This window comes from Watersipora subatra, chromosome 2, assembly GCF_963576615.1.
Source record: "Watersipora subatra chromosome 2, tzWatSuba1.1, whole genome shotgun sequence".
In the NCBI taxonomy this organism is placed as follows: Eukaryota; Metazoa; Bryozoa; class Gymnolaemata; order Cheilostomatida; family Watersiporidae; genus Watersipora; species Watersipora subatra.
Genome location: NC_088709.1, coordinates 61,972,779 through 61,987,043, shown reverse-complemented (window position 1 = coordinate 61,987,043; position 14,265 = coordinate 61,972,779). Strand labels below are relative to the sequence as shown.

The 14,265-nt window shown below is 32.5% G+C and overlaps 2 protein-coding genes across 2 annotated transcripts; one reads left to right on the top strand and one right to left on the bottom strand.

Moving 5' to 3' along the window:
- Positions 1-553: 553 nt before the first annotated feature.
- LOC137387719 (uncharacterized) lies at positions 554-1,721 on the top strand. The gene is made up of 2 exons (XM_068074217.1): positions 554-894; positions 1,089-1,721. The coding sequence occupies exons 1-2, from the start codon at positions 617-619 to the stop codon at positions 1,477-1,479; spliced, it is 669 nt and encodes a 222-aa protein (XP_067930318.1). The 5' UTR covers positions 554-616; the 3' UTR covers positions 1,480-1,721.
- Positions 1,722-10,845: 9,124 nt separating this feature from the next.
- Positions 10,846-12,358, bottom strand: LOC137387766 (uncharacterized). Its single transcript, XM_068074275.1, has 2 exons — positions 12,049-12,358; positions 10,846-11,789 (listed from the first exon to the last, which is right to left on the bottom strand). Exons 1-2 carry the CDS (start codon positions 12,324-12,326, stop codon positions 11,318-11,320), a joined length of 750 nt encoding a protein of 249 aa, XP_067930376.1. The 5' UTR covers positions 12,327-12,358; the 3' UTR covers positions 10,846-11,317.
- Positions 12,359-14,265: the final 1,907 nt, after the last annotated feature.

Sequence of the window (14,265 nt, the reverse complement as noted above, 5' to 3'; positions counted from 1 at the left end):
TCACCTAAAACATAAAATACCATCAAAAATGATAAAAGAGTATTGATATTTTCTGATCAAATTTACAAAAGAGTTGTTGATGATCATTTTTAAATCAAACCAGCTATAACACGTTTTAAGGGAACATAACAATACATTGAATTTAAATTTTATTATCTAATGGTACAATAAATAGCACAAATTGTGCAGCTACAGAAAAATATACATTACACCCTATATATATACCCTGGATACAACATGCCCTAGGCACCTGCTATTATTCATTGCTTATGATTCTGAGATAAGATCTGTGTGAGGCAACTCTGTACTGAGTACACCATGCACTCTATAATGTTATGCTTGTTACTATGTTCCTGTGATGCATGAAGCTTAAGCCAATCATTTCCTTTGTGCCATTCGGGGGTTTCACACACTTATACGGAAAAAAGTCAAAATAGCCTTAACTGATATTAAAAAGAACTAAGGCTACAAAATCACTAGGCATGACTTATCATCCTTCAGACGTATATATTCACGGCCAGAGCATTCAAGTGCAATTATCTTAGGAGTTGCCGTTGAGAAATCAACTTGTTAACAAGCCATATATCAGTTATTTTAGAGTTGCAACTTAAAGTACATGGGAAACATCTCAGAACATCATCATTATTCTGATATAGAAGATGGAGAAGAGGTCTATGAGACTTTAGCCAGAGACATCGTCTACCTTCGGTGTGTCTCTGAGGAGAAAAAACCAACCATCACTCAAATGAATAGAAGACAGTCTTTAAGAAAAGTTTCTGCACGAAAAAGATCTATCAGAAGATCACAGAGTACAAGAGCAGGTTGGAAAGAATTTGAAACTGGTGTTTTTCTGATTTCAGATCTCGAAGTACAAGTGGACAGAAAGCATGCTATGTGAGTACTAAAATCCAAAAGTTTAAGAATGTAATGCTGCAGTTTTTTTAAAATAGCAACTAAAAGATTTTGTTTGTAGCCGTTTCTTACAAAAAAGCGCATATGTGGTTTTGTTTTGCTGTAATCTCTATAGGAAGCGTATATGATTTACAAAATTGTTTATAAAAATTTATGTTGCTTCCTTTTGATTTCAGACTTGTACCACGGAAAAGTGTGCTGGAGAAAAAAGGCCTTGCTAAACTGAAATCAAATATGGCATTCATAAGCAACCGCAGATCAACAAAGAATACCAAACGAAGAGGACAATCTCGGTTGTCGTGTGCTGACAATCGATCAGCCAACCAGTTTCTGAAAAAGAAGCTTAATAGTAAAGCGAAATCAGTTGAGAATCATGAGAAGGGGCGTCTGATTAAAACAACCAGTCATTATGTTGTTATTCCAACTAGCAAAGGAAATCACAGGCTACGCCCTGTCTCAGTGCATGAAAATGTGAATATCATCAATAAACCAGGGAACATGGCCCTTAACTTAGAGAAAGCAAGACTACGCAAACTAGCTAATCTAGAGCTGGTGAAAAACCGATAAGTTTTTTTCTACAAGTCTGTAAGACAGCTAAGATCCGTCCGGCCTTGCAACACATGCATGTATTTTTCTAAGAAGCCATGCAAGTGTTCAATACTATTATTTGCTGACAAAATACTCTTTATTATTAAATCTTAAGTTATTAAATTATTATTAAACATTATCATATATTTTATAAACTTTTCTAAATGACTTTCTGCTTTACTAACTAGTCTATTAAATAGATTTTGTCTTAATAATTGAAATATATTTATAGTTTTTAATTTTGTTACATTTTTAAATGATGTTATGTATTTCTGCATGTACATAATTTTTTGCTTTGCTAACTGTCTTGTCGGGTAAAATTTATGCAAATAATAATGCTCTTAAAGATGTGGTTGCGTCAAATTTGAGTTGATCTTAAAAGAAAGCATTTTTTTCTCTATCAGTTGATATGTTGTTTGTTGTGTTAGGCGATCTCATTGCCAAGATATTTGAAAATTAAAATCGAAAAAATTTGATTGCCGTAAAAACGCTCAGGCCAAAAGAACATGCCCAGACTTGCCCAAAAGGATGTCACGCGTTATACAACCTGTCTCTATCGCTCGTATTCACATCGGCTATTTGCGATAAAAGTCTAGTCTTACGCGGCTCTATTGGCATATATTTTATTTTGTATTTGCTCATGTTGGCTAGAATAAAATTTTAAATCCAGCTACAGATGCATTATTATGAATGTTTCAAAGGCCTCAATTATTGAAAATTGAAAATTTGTCTTACTCACTTTCTCCAAATGCTGTGTAAACATTTGATTACCGACTACCAATTCTAACGGTCTACGTTAATTCTGTCAAGCAAACTATGTCGTACAAGGTCTTTGTATCAGCGCAGTTCCGCTGATATCCACACTAACGATATACAGCCTCCTGAAAGCCCGCCCACATTATGTCCGTCGCCTATCCTTGGGGCGGGGCTGCATATCATTGCCCACACCGAAAACTAGTTTCTTACTACCGAAGTTAAATAAGCAGATGCGTCTTGGGAAAGAATATACATAGGGATAGAGAAGTCTGGGATGAGAAATCTGCTGTAAACTGGATTTGACCTCACATTCTCCAGTTCTGCGGACATCCATATACCGTATCCAATTCACTACAATATTCTGCAAATCATGTTTTGCATTATCTTCAACATTATAATTTTATTATATAATTTTTACAAGCAAAAAGATTTTCTTCTCGGCATAAAGCTTTTATTAAAAATATTCATCAAGTCATGGCCACTCACTTAGTTTTAGCTAATACAATAAGAAAAATTCATCTACTGCAACAAACTCAAACAAAACATCATGGTTTATGCAGCACACATTCAAATCTCTCTTTCCCCTTTATGGCAGTTTCCATACTGACAAAGCTGCTTTGGCTGGTGGGACGACATAAACATCCTGTAATAAGAAAAACAAATGCAATAAATATATGTCATCCATAGATATGTCATTCTAAAGCGTATCTACTGAAAGCTTTCAAATTGGGAGTTTGATAGATTGCGAGTGTAATTTTAAAAACGAATAAATGTTTAACAAAGGCGCAAGTACGCCAAGCCAACGGTTCTAAGCTTTGGTTCTCGAAGTTAAAAATTTGCATTGATCAATCAATTTTTTTCACTTTCTATAAGTGAAAAGTGAACATCTAAAGTCAAATCATAAATCTAATTTACTAGATAAAGCTGCCACGGAAAATTTGAAGCAAATGTTGCTAGGTGAACCAATAAAAAAATATAAAACGATGATTAGTAATAGCAAAAGTTATAATTTTACTAATTAGTACATGTATTAATGAGTACTAAAATATTACCTTTAGTATATTCATCAATCTAAGCCATTGTATTGCTAGATGCTAAAGATTGAAATGAAGCTGTCAAGAACTCACTGTACATACGTATCTCGCAAGCGCAGGAAATTACATTTTAGCCTCAAACAGGGAAATATAATCTGAATGTAAACTCAACAGGAAACTCTATAGGAGATTCAAAGTAAAAGATAAATTTACCTCAATTCTCCGATTTTCCTCCGTAGAACTTTAACTACCTGGTGTCAAGAAAACTCGAAGTCACCTTCGCAGCAATTTTTACAATTATGTTGTTCGCCAATAAAACGTGTCGATCGAGTAATTCATTAAAGTAACGATGTTAATTAGTTTAGTAAATATCGATGTCCATGCGACTTAATAATAGAGTAAATCCCTAAAATTGAGATCACAGACAACGCGTTTTACGAGTGATAACATTTATTTTGGCCTATATAAAAATTTCGCGCTGAAGATTGGCTAAGGAAGCGACCTCATATTTATCGCTCGTGGTTTCTTTTCAGATATACTGCTTGTGACGTCACAAAAAAGCACCCGCTGGAACTTGAGCTTTTTAAAAGAGGGTCTCATTCAAACGCATATATCTCTGAACAGGGTTGGTCTGCAAAGACAAAAATAGCATCAAATTGTAGCTGATGTTTTAGCCTTTTATGGGTCTCAATTTCATTAAATTGAATTTTTTGACGCGACCACTTCTTTAATGTGGAAAAGTAATTTACAAGTACTCCAGGTGAAAAATTAATAACCACAGCCTGTCAAAGTTTTAACTCATTTGTCTAAGCCCTAGCGCCTGAGGGGTGCACACATATATGTCACAGTTGCCAAGGTAACCATGTTGTAAACTGGACAACAACTTTCAGATGTCGCAACAGCTTAATAATATGAATAGTTTTTTAGAGTAAGTAATAGGCTGCCTAGATCTCATTAAGGTTTTTCATTGTTGATTATTTATTATTGCCAATACAATCATGCAAAAAAGAAGGTGAATGTGATATTTTGAAATGCTAGTATTAATGTTGGTACACAGTATTTTGAGCAGCACGGATTAATAGCAAAGTTAGAGTAACTGTATGTTTGGCTTAACAGCGTTGAATCACGGTTGTTATTCTTCGCATATCCAAACTTCACATTTAAAATACTTAAGTATTATTGTACATTTATTATACAAGTATATCGCATCATTCTTACTGCAACTGTTCTGCACGGACGCTATTAGCTTTTGGAGAGAAAGTGTATAAAAAGTGATTGTAGCCTTAGGATGTGCCATTAACAGTTTTTATTTGATCAGAATGATGCGTTTAAAACCAATTGATTAGTTATGTAGGAATGGCCTCCTTCTGTACAAAAACCATGGAGCTTTGATTACTAGTTTTCATGCTTTAAACCATCTTCTTACAAACAGTTTTCAATATACTCTGTGTGAGTCGGTTATGTACGTTTGACATGGTAGCTGGTAAATTTTTTTACTAAAATGAATTGTAAATCGCACATTTGGTTTTTTGGTTGGAGAGCATTAGACACCGATAAAAAAAGATGTGAATTCAAATAATGGGAAATATTTTTGCTTGTTAATATAATTTTTTATAGCAGCTCTGATGTGTTTTATATGAGAGTGCACATTAAAAGTTCCAGTATTGTATTTATTTAACTGCAGCAAACATACCATCTTATTCTGATGTTATGATATATATGATTCAACAAACAACAGCCAGTAAAGGTTTATGTAACTAAAATATAAAATACTACGAATGGCAATAAAGTTTTCTATTTAGAACTATAATTGCTGCATATTTCTGTAGCTTAAACAAATGCATAATTTAATATCTAATCCTATAGACATTTTATTTCAGTTGGCACTATGCTTGATCCTCTAACTGGTAATAGGAAATACTCAAAGATGGACCCAAACAAATTTTATTAGAATTTTAAATGAGTACATCTTCAATATTTTTTGATCACTTGCAATTGTTTTTGATGGCCTTGGTGGTCTGACTGCCAAGATGTTTTAAAATTGAAACCTATTAAACTTGATCATAGTTAAAATGCTCACAAAAAATGTAGTGCAACATGACATCAGTAATTGCTATAGTTGATAATGGTTACTGTGGTAAAGCTGCAGCTCTACCCTCTTTATAATGTAAGTCTGTTTGTAACATCATGCTCACACCTTTGCTCAATCCGAGCGGTTTTAACGGCAATAAAAGTGGTTGATTTCAGTCTCGAAATATTTATGCAGTCAAATCATACATAATAGAAAAAAATGATATTTTCAAATAAAATCCATTAAAGCTCTGTACAAATTCATCTTTAATTCCCATTCAGTGCAAATTCTGATGCGATCTACTCGCAATTGAAAAAGAAAATATCAAACGCATCAGCTAACTTTAATAGGCAAACATGGCTGCTCAACAAGAGAATGCAAAATTAAAATATAAACTATCAGGATATCACTAGAATAACTCACAAAAGTTACTTATATCTAAATAATCCCCGCTTGAAACAACTCGAAAATCTTTTAATTTTAGTATTGTTTTTGTCAAGCCAATCTATACTTGGAGAATTTTCAAAATGTTTGTTTATATTTTAGAAGCAAATAATTTTTAGACATTGTGTTGTATCATTGTTTTCTTACAGCTTAACGCATGCTTTCCAAAAGTCATGCATGGAATAAATAGGTTTTGTAAATTCAACGCACCATACTGTAGGTAAGTCTAAAGCGTAGTTAAACATATGAAATGCTTGATACATAATTTGAACTTCCAACTTCCGAGACGGCGGATCAAAACACTATCAACTGCTCCAATCAACCATCGTGCAATACGTTTGAAAAGTTGTATATGTAGTTATTTTCTCTGCTTTGTTGGCATGCCTTACTATCTCTTAAGGGGCACTATATTGCCATAGAACTTGTAGACATATACTTTTAAGTCGGTAAATTTGCTAAAACTACATCACTGATATATCATAATCAAACAGAGGTTAATGTTATGGCAAGAAAGATGAAGTTAGCGTAATTCATCCAATTTAAACTTTTAGAAAATGCACTTACAGTAACTTGTCATAAACATTACTATACATTCTTATAAATCATCAGTAAGATTACTAAGGGAACTCGTATGGCTGCTGATATATGTTTACAAATTGAGAAGTACAAACACCCCGGCAAAACCACAGAAGCATTGTCAAGTTACTCCAATGTAAAAGATGGAAAAAACTTTGAGATTTTACCTCACAAATTTTGTGCTACAAAAACAATCTAAATTATAACTATTAATTAAGTTCAACAGAAAACTTATAAACCGAGTATATCTGCAAAAAAAGTTCACAGACAGGGAAGTCAAAAATGCATAAAGAACAGCTTAAAGAAATGTTATATTCTCTGTATACTTTAAAAAGGGCTTTAAATTAAGACTGTAAACACCAAATGTTTTTTACTATAAGCAATTTATTTTATGTGTGTCTTAATTTAAATGAATAAAAGTGCGCTCAATTTCTTGCTGTCGGTGCATAGTGAAATGAGGTTAGCAATAATACTTCGTCAAATCTATAACAGTTTTCAGCGATCAATGATCAACTCAACCTTAATCTAGTAATCATAAGCAGATACTGAGAGTGTTATATGCATACTGATGAGCGTATTGAAGACTTCTGTCTAACAACATAGCTAAAAGACTGCTTGTCACTCACCTTCTATAAAGTTAAAAAAAAGCCATATTTTGAGGTGCAGTAGAAAAACAATAGTTACATCCTGGTATGCTATGAAACATTTGATTAGTTTTGCTCAAATAATCATTAATTTGAGAATACATTGTAGCTGTTCACCACTTTACCAGAGCTACTTCATAGGTGCTCAAGTGTAACCAGTATATTTATGATGCTAGTTAGGTAACCGGCTAGCGGCATGCAAACCTATTTTAATAGTAAGCATTGTTTGAAAGCTAGCTTATACTTGTTGAAACAGCTTTATATAATAACATAGGCTAATAATTGGGATGATACGGTAAAGAGTTATACAAGCTGGCAAAATCATCGTGTTTGAAGCTTTAATTAGAAATTCTTTGGAAAAATATTTTTCAAGAATGATTGAACTCGATAACCAAAACAATAAAAGGAAGATTTCAAGATATTTGGCATCTGCTTTAATTGATTTTTAAATCAAGTACAAGCTTCAGTTTTGATAAGAGTTAATATCGATTTCATTAAACAAACACATCAAACTTTTTGCTAGTTAGAAAATTTAAAAAGTATATATTAGTAATAATTTGTGTTTAGCAAAATTTTAATGTAACTTGGTTATATGAAAGCAATGTAAGGCTTGAGTTTTTGTTTAAAAATTTTTTCATGAATCTGAATTTTGCATACTTTTAACTGTCTGTCGGTATGACTTTAGTACTTTCCTAAAATTAAATAAATTTTTTACTGTTCATGTACCTGTCTAACGTGTCATAGAAAATTAATCTGCTTGTATGAGAATTGATGACATTATTGCATAAATTTTTGCATAATGAATTCAATGCTAAAGATTAATTGAAGAGACATTGGCAAAAGATTGAGTCCATGCCAAACTTAACATACTATTGATTCAAATTAAACTTTAAATAAGCTAAAAGTTTTATGGAAGAAGACTGTCTTTTCCTGATTACAGATAAAAATATCTAACAAGTGAATATTAGAATGAGTAATACATATCTTACTTCAACTGTACTCCAACATTCTGTTACATTTCCTTTACAGCTAATTTATGTGATGGAACTGTATTCCTAAACGAAATCACCATCCTACGCGTGTCATCTTGTACAGAATTCCTGAAACAGGTCTAATCACTCTGAATCTGGCTAGCGAGAATCTAGGGTGTTGAAAAAATAGATGACAAGTCAAGCTGCCATCGCCAATATCTCATACTCGTGCAAATGCTCTACATTTACCGTAAACAAGTTGACTCATCAACGTTTCATCATTTCCAGATAGTTTATTTTTAGCTGTATCTAATCTTGTCTCCGGCAAGTTTTATAAGTACAGTCATAAATGTATTTAGTAGCTTGTCGTCAGAATTGGCCATGTCCCAAGAACAAGTTTAAATACAAGAACAATTACCACAATCTTTCGTGAATACAAAAGGCAATTTCTGCTGTAATAGCCTGCCTGCCTTTCAATCTGTCTAAAGGAACGGTTGACCACTAAGATCAGAAATTGATATATATATATATATATATATATATATATATATATATATATATATATATATATACATATATATACATATATATATGTATATATATATACAGTGTATACAGTATATATATATATATATATATGTATATATATATAGAAGATTTACAATCACTACATTAAGATTAGTAGACCAAAACTCCCAACCCCTGCTCAAATCAACCACCTTCTAACAGTTCAGAATGTGGTGCAGATACCTATACTTTAAGATTTGCTAGCAATCCGGCAATCTCTCACTGCACATCAGACTGCCAAGGTATGAGTAACAAAATTAGGAACGACATTCATATAAACGTAGTTCATGTAGACTGTTTTATAGCCAACCTAGCAGCAAAAGATTTCATTGTTTTCATGTCAAATTATATGTAGAAAACTAGAAAGCTTTTTACTCAATATGCAAAAGTGAAAGAGCAACTGCTTTCTAGTTACAAAAATTTCGTTGCCAGCCAAAGTTTATTGTTGCTAAAAAAAGGACATGTAAGCGTAAAATGGCTCATTACTGGGGGAAATTCACCACAAAACTAATTTTGTACAGGCAAATGCTGAACTAGAATTTAGTGAGATCCAAAACTAAAAGATTTTTTGTGACATGGGTAGCAGCTTGGCGAAAAAAGCAGTTGCCAGCAACCACTGACATCATTTTCAATTGATAAACTATAAAACAAAAATTCTATAGCTTACCTGTAAAACAAATAACCAACATAACTAGTAGTGCTGGTCTGTATGCAGACAACCTTACAAATCTTTTGTCAAAGGCATTTATATTCATAACTATTAAGTTTAAATACAAAAGCCTTATGTATAACATGGTAGTGAATAAAAGTTTATTAGTTCTACTATGACAGACTCTGTCTTATGTTGGCAACCTTGACTATTTGTCACCGCACGCTAAACTACCAATGTATGAATAAAAATTGTTTAAGAAGTGCATGCATACACATAGTTAATTTGGATTATTATAATAGCTGAGCTAGCCAGCAAGAATTTTATCGTTTATTTTCAAATTTTGTTATAATATACTTTTTTCATATTATATTGTATTATTTACTATGCTTTATTAAATAAAAATTGAGCTAAATGCACTATACAACATTTTAGTATCTGGTAATGCGTTATCATTTACTATATAATATGTCATGGTGGTATACGGTATTATATAATGTTATATTAGGTGATATTATATTGGGCTAAATTAAAAAAATATCACCGCAACTATCGCCATATGTTATAACAATATTATAAAACTAAGTTAAATTATGATATGCAACACTATATTCAATGGTGTTGTTTTATTATATTGTAATATAATATGTTCTATTTGTTATATTAAACTATGTTCTACTAGTACGCTTGTCAGCCCAATGCACTGTGAGAGATTGTCATGAGTAATTATTATGTGCATGGCTATCTAAGAATGTGGCAAAGTGACCGAGTGGTGTAGTAGTAGAGAGCATGCTTCTGAATCTGACGCTTCGGGTTCAATTCCCATGAGAAGTGATCTTTTTTCTAAACCTCTTAGCCGTGTTTCAAACAAAATGATTAACAGACATGGCCCTTATTACTGTAACTAATGCATTTTATTATATACCATTTTGTTGATTAATTTTATTTTAATATACATTCATGCAAATTTTAAACCTAGTTTAATTTTATACCACATTATATTGCATTAAATAATATTATTTTTTATCATCTTGTGTTACATAATACTTTGCCATCATATATTAGATTATAGGATTTTATAGTTTCGTATATTGTTATGAATTTTTTACATAGCAGTATTATATAACTTATAAGATTATAAGATCAAGTTATAATCTACTGCGTTGTGTCACTTGACGGTGTATTAGATTAAACTATTACCATTATGTTATACAGTATTATATTAAAGAGTAGTGCACTGTACTTGATTACTTTACATTTAATTTATATTTTATCTGTTTTTCATGTTTTATTGTTATATTAGTCTATAGATTACTACTTGTGCTAACCTTGACTTTTTATCTGTATTGTTTTTCTAAACAATGCTGCATATTTTGGCTGATGTGAATTAGTTTGAATTGAATTAGACTCTTCTTCAATTAACTGTTCAGGAACTTTGAATATACTCAGCAAACATTATCTATTACAATTCAACTAGCTAAGGCATATCAGATAAGGTGGCTGTTGCCTTTGCTGAATTGTGGAATGGTAAGCTATAAACAGAGAATAATTTTGAGTCGTTCTACAGCTGAGTGCTCGCTGATTGTATCACAATGTGTGTCAAATTATTTTTTGGCTTCAGAAAACAAAGATATGTGTTTGAAGACATTAATATATTAGAACATTCAAATTTTTGCTGGCTTCAAAATATATGATTAACTAAATATACAAGCCAAAAATCTGACAAAAAGCAAATAACTAATTTAATTTTATGTAATAGTGGTCTGCTATGCAATAAAAACTTATAACGATATCACATTTTTTTTCAGATTTCAATGTATTTATTGAAGATATATAATAATACTTATATTCTGCCTATTGCTAATAGACTACGTCATTTTCCCCTCGAAGAGGCTTACTGCAGTTTTGTAAACTAAAAAAACCACACAAAAAATTAAAAAAACATACCTGATGTAGCGTTTAACAATACCAAAAGTGGATTCAGTTTAAACGCTGAAAACTAACATGGAAAATAAGAAAATAACCGAGTGTGGGACACCACCAAAAGACAAAAGCAAATTTTCAAAAACAGCATTTCATGTAAAATGTTAATAAAATAAGTCAACCTAAACAATAATATTTGTTGTACAAGATGTGACTCGAAGTCGATTTACTTTCTTAGAAAGGTCTGTGATGTCACTGTCAAACATGGGCTCAAAATAGCTTCTGTTGCCAGTGATCTTATCGCAGCAAGCATTGTCTGTGTTATTATTGTTTATGTGAACAGATTTGGGTCTTCTGTCCAATAAATTCAAGTCAGTTCGAATTATATCAACTTGACTATGTCGCCAGACATTTTGGGCTCTTTCTCCAACTCTGTTCTTCTCTCTCTTTTCCATTCTTGACATAGCCTCATCAAAAGACGGTCGTTTGGCATAATTATACTCTGGTGGCAGTGCCAAGTGTTCGACTGACTTCGTTTGTGCAGATTTCTCCAGTTTGTTTTTACGAGCCACTTTTTTGCTTCGCAAATATATTAATCGGCCTTTTAATGTCGAAATCCCTTTTTTCTTGATGACACTCTCTCGTGGAACTAATCTACAAGCAAAATAGAAACTAAAATATCTAATGGAATATATTAGTATAATAAAACATTAGGGACCAATTTAAACTTTCCAAACCGCATTCTTAAATTTTTTAAAAATCTTTTACAAAATAAGTGCTATGAGTATAAAAGTTATAAATAAACTTGCATTATTTTTCAGTATAACATGCTCACTGTGCAGGTATTAAACAAGCTATTGATTTAATTAAAACCACCATGAAACTTTTACCTAAATATAAGTTTTCTACTTACTTGACTTTCTTTCCATCCACCTTCACCTCCATTTCTGAAAGCAGAAACAGACTGTCTCTCCTTCTTCGTTGATCAGTTTCTGGAGGTTTCACATCTTGTCGCAAAGAAGCACTTCGTGAAACTGCTCGTTGCAGTTTCCTATTTTGTTGATCCATAGAACACAAAGATCCTTCACTGCATCTTCTGTATGTAATATCTCGAGCTATAGTATCACACAACACTTCTCCATCTTCAAAATCAGATTGCAGATCGTGATCCTTATCCGCAGCATTACCCATATTGATGTCCACTTTTTGGTTGTCAAGTTCTCCAGCTGAGATCAAATGAAGTTGTGATACACCAATGTGTTGCTCATATTTATATAGCTGAAGTGCACCATCCTGTTTATTGCTGTTGTTAAAAGGTTTTTTGGGTTCAACCAGTGCTAACCATTGAGCAAGAGATATCAAGAGAGCCTGTGACATATCAAGAGAGACCCTGTGACATATCAAAATAGTATGACAGAGATATCTAAAAGGTGAATCTGTTTAATTACTCATATGCTCACTACACGAACAAGGCACAAAAGTAAAAAGTGCTTCAGCTCCGGTACATCATGCACTGCACATTAGCATTGAGCAATCCCCAAGTATGATTTTCCTTATCAGAATGATTGGCAGGTGTAAACAGGATATGTCAATGTTATCTTGCTAACCTGAGGCACCCTATCAACATGCATGATGCTGATTAACTGACCAAATTCCTAGCAAGCATGCCTTGGAGGTTTCATGAGTAATGAATGCAAATTGTACAACAGCTGACAACAGTAACGGTATTGCTAGTAACCAAACCAATCAGTTTTTCTAGAAGCCTTATATTAACTGACCAGGACTTTTCATAAACCAATTCTAAACAAATTCTCTTAACGCTGATGAATTTGTAGGATCTTTGCAAACTTATAAAACATTATACTCTAACCTAATCCTGCAGTCAGTATAGCAGTATTACCTTTAAATACTTTCTGACCCAAAACATATGGAGGGCCATATCTGTTTAAAGGTTTGGTTGTCATTTTAAGCTAGCTCGATGTTAAACTTTTAGAAAGTCTAAGATAATATTTAAGTATCAACTGTAATTTGTTGTGTTGTTTTCTACAAAACAAACTCAGAGTTGTTAGATTCATACACTCTTGTTATATTTGCTGACCTTTTTGTTACTAGGTGGCCATATTTCTGTGCACTTGCTGCAAATCATAGCTGTTCTGGATTTACAACAGCAGTATGACCAAAATTGTGTTGTAATGCTAAATTTTTATTTGATGGATACTGAATAGACTTAACAAAAGTGTATTCAGTAAGTTTTACTTGTAGCTGTTATAGATGACCTTGTTTTGCAAAACAACCACCCATCAGTGGCAGATGAACTTGACAGTATAAATTGCCCATTTCATTTTATTTTTCAGTTTTAAATAAATAGAGCATAGTGGTGTACACAGCCTTTCTCTGCACCTATTTAATAAAATTGTACAGCTAAATAGTGTTATGAGAGAACGTAAGTCATTTAGCTACTATCTAAGCAGTACATCTATAGATATATATACCAGTTTTCTTCTCAATTCTTTTGATCCATGCACAAGCATGGGGAAACCTCTGAGAGAGTATTATTATTTTTGATGCTCTATTCATATTTCGTTAAATGAAAAATTGATAAGAATATTTTCGAACTTGAAGCATAAAAATAATTGTCCATGTGTAATCAAAATCAAGTTACTTCTCAAAGTGTGAAAGCTAGTTTTTTAAAAATGAGCCTGGCATTTAGTTGATATCATATTTATTTAAAAAAAACCATGGGCATAAAACTACTTTGGTGTTGCGCAACTTCTGTGAACTTTCTGTCACTTCTTGTAATAAACCACATAATGGGACTGGCTTGGGCTACTGTGAAATCTAGACTAGAAGAAATCTCTTTATTGAAAATGAAATCATTTTTAAAATTAGAAGAGGGAATCCCACAAAATGGTTGTTTTGAAAACTTCTTGATGATTGATATAATCATCGTCTATGTTATTCAATTGATCTCAGGTAGGCTTTTCTATTTTTCAGTGATGTCATTCTAATCTGGCAGACATTTGACCATCTATGACCCAGTGAATTCACAGAAACACTGAAACATTAATCTAGCCACAATCTATTGACCTCTTTGTAGCTGCATGGAATCAAAATTTGTTCTGCATTGCTG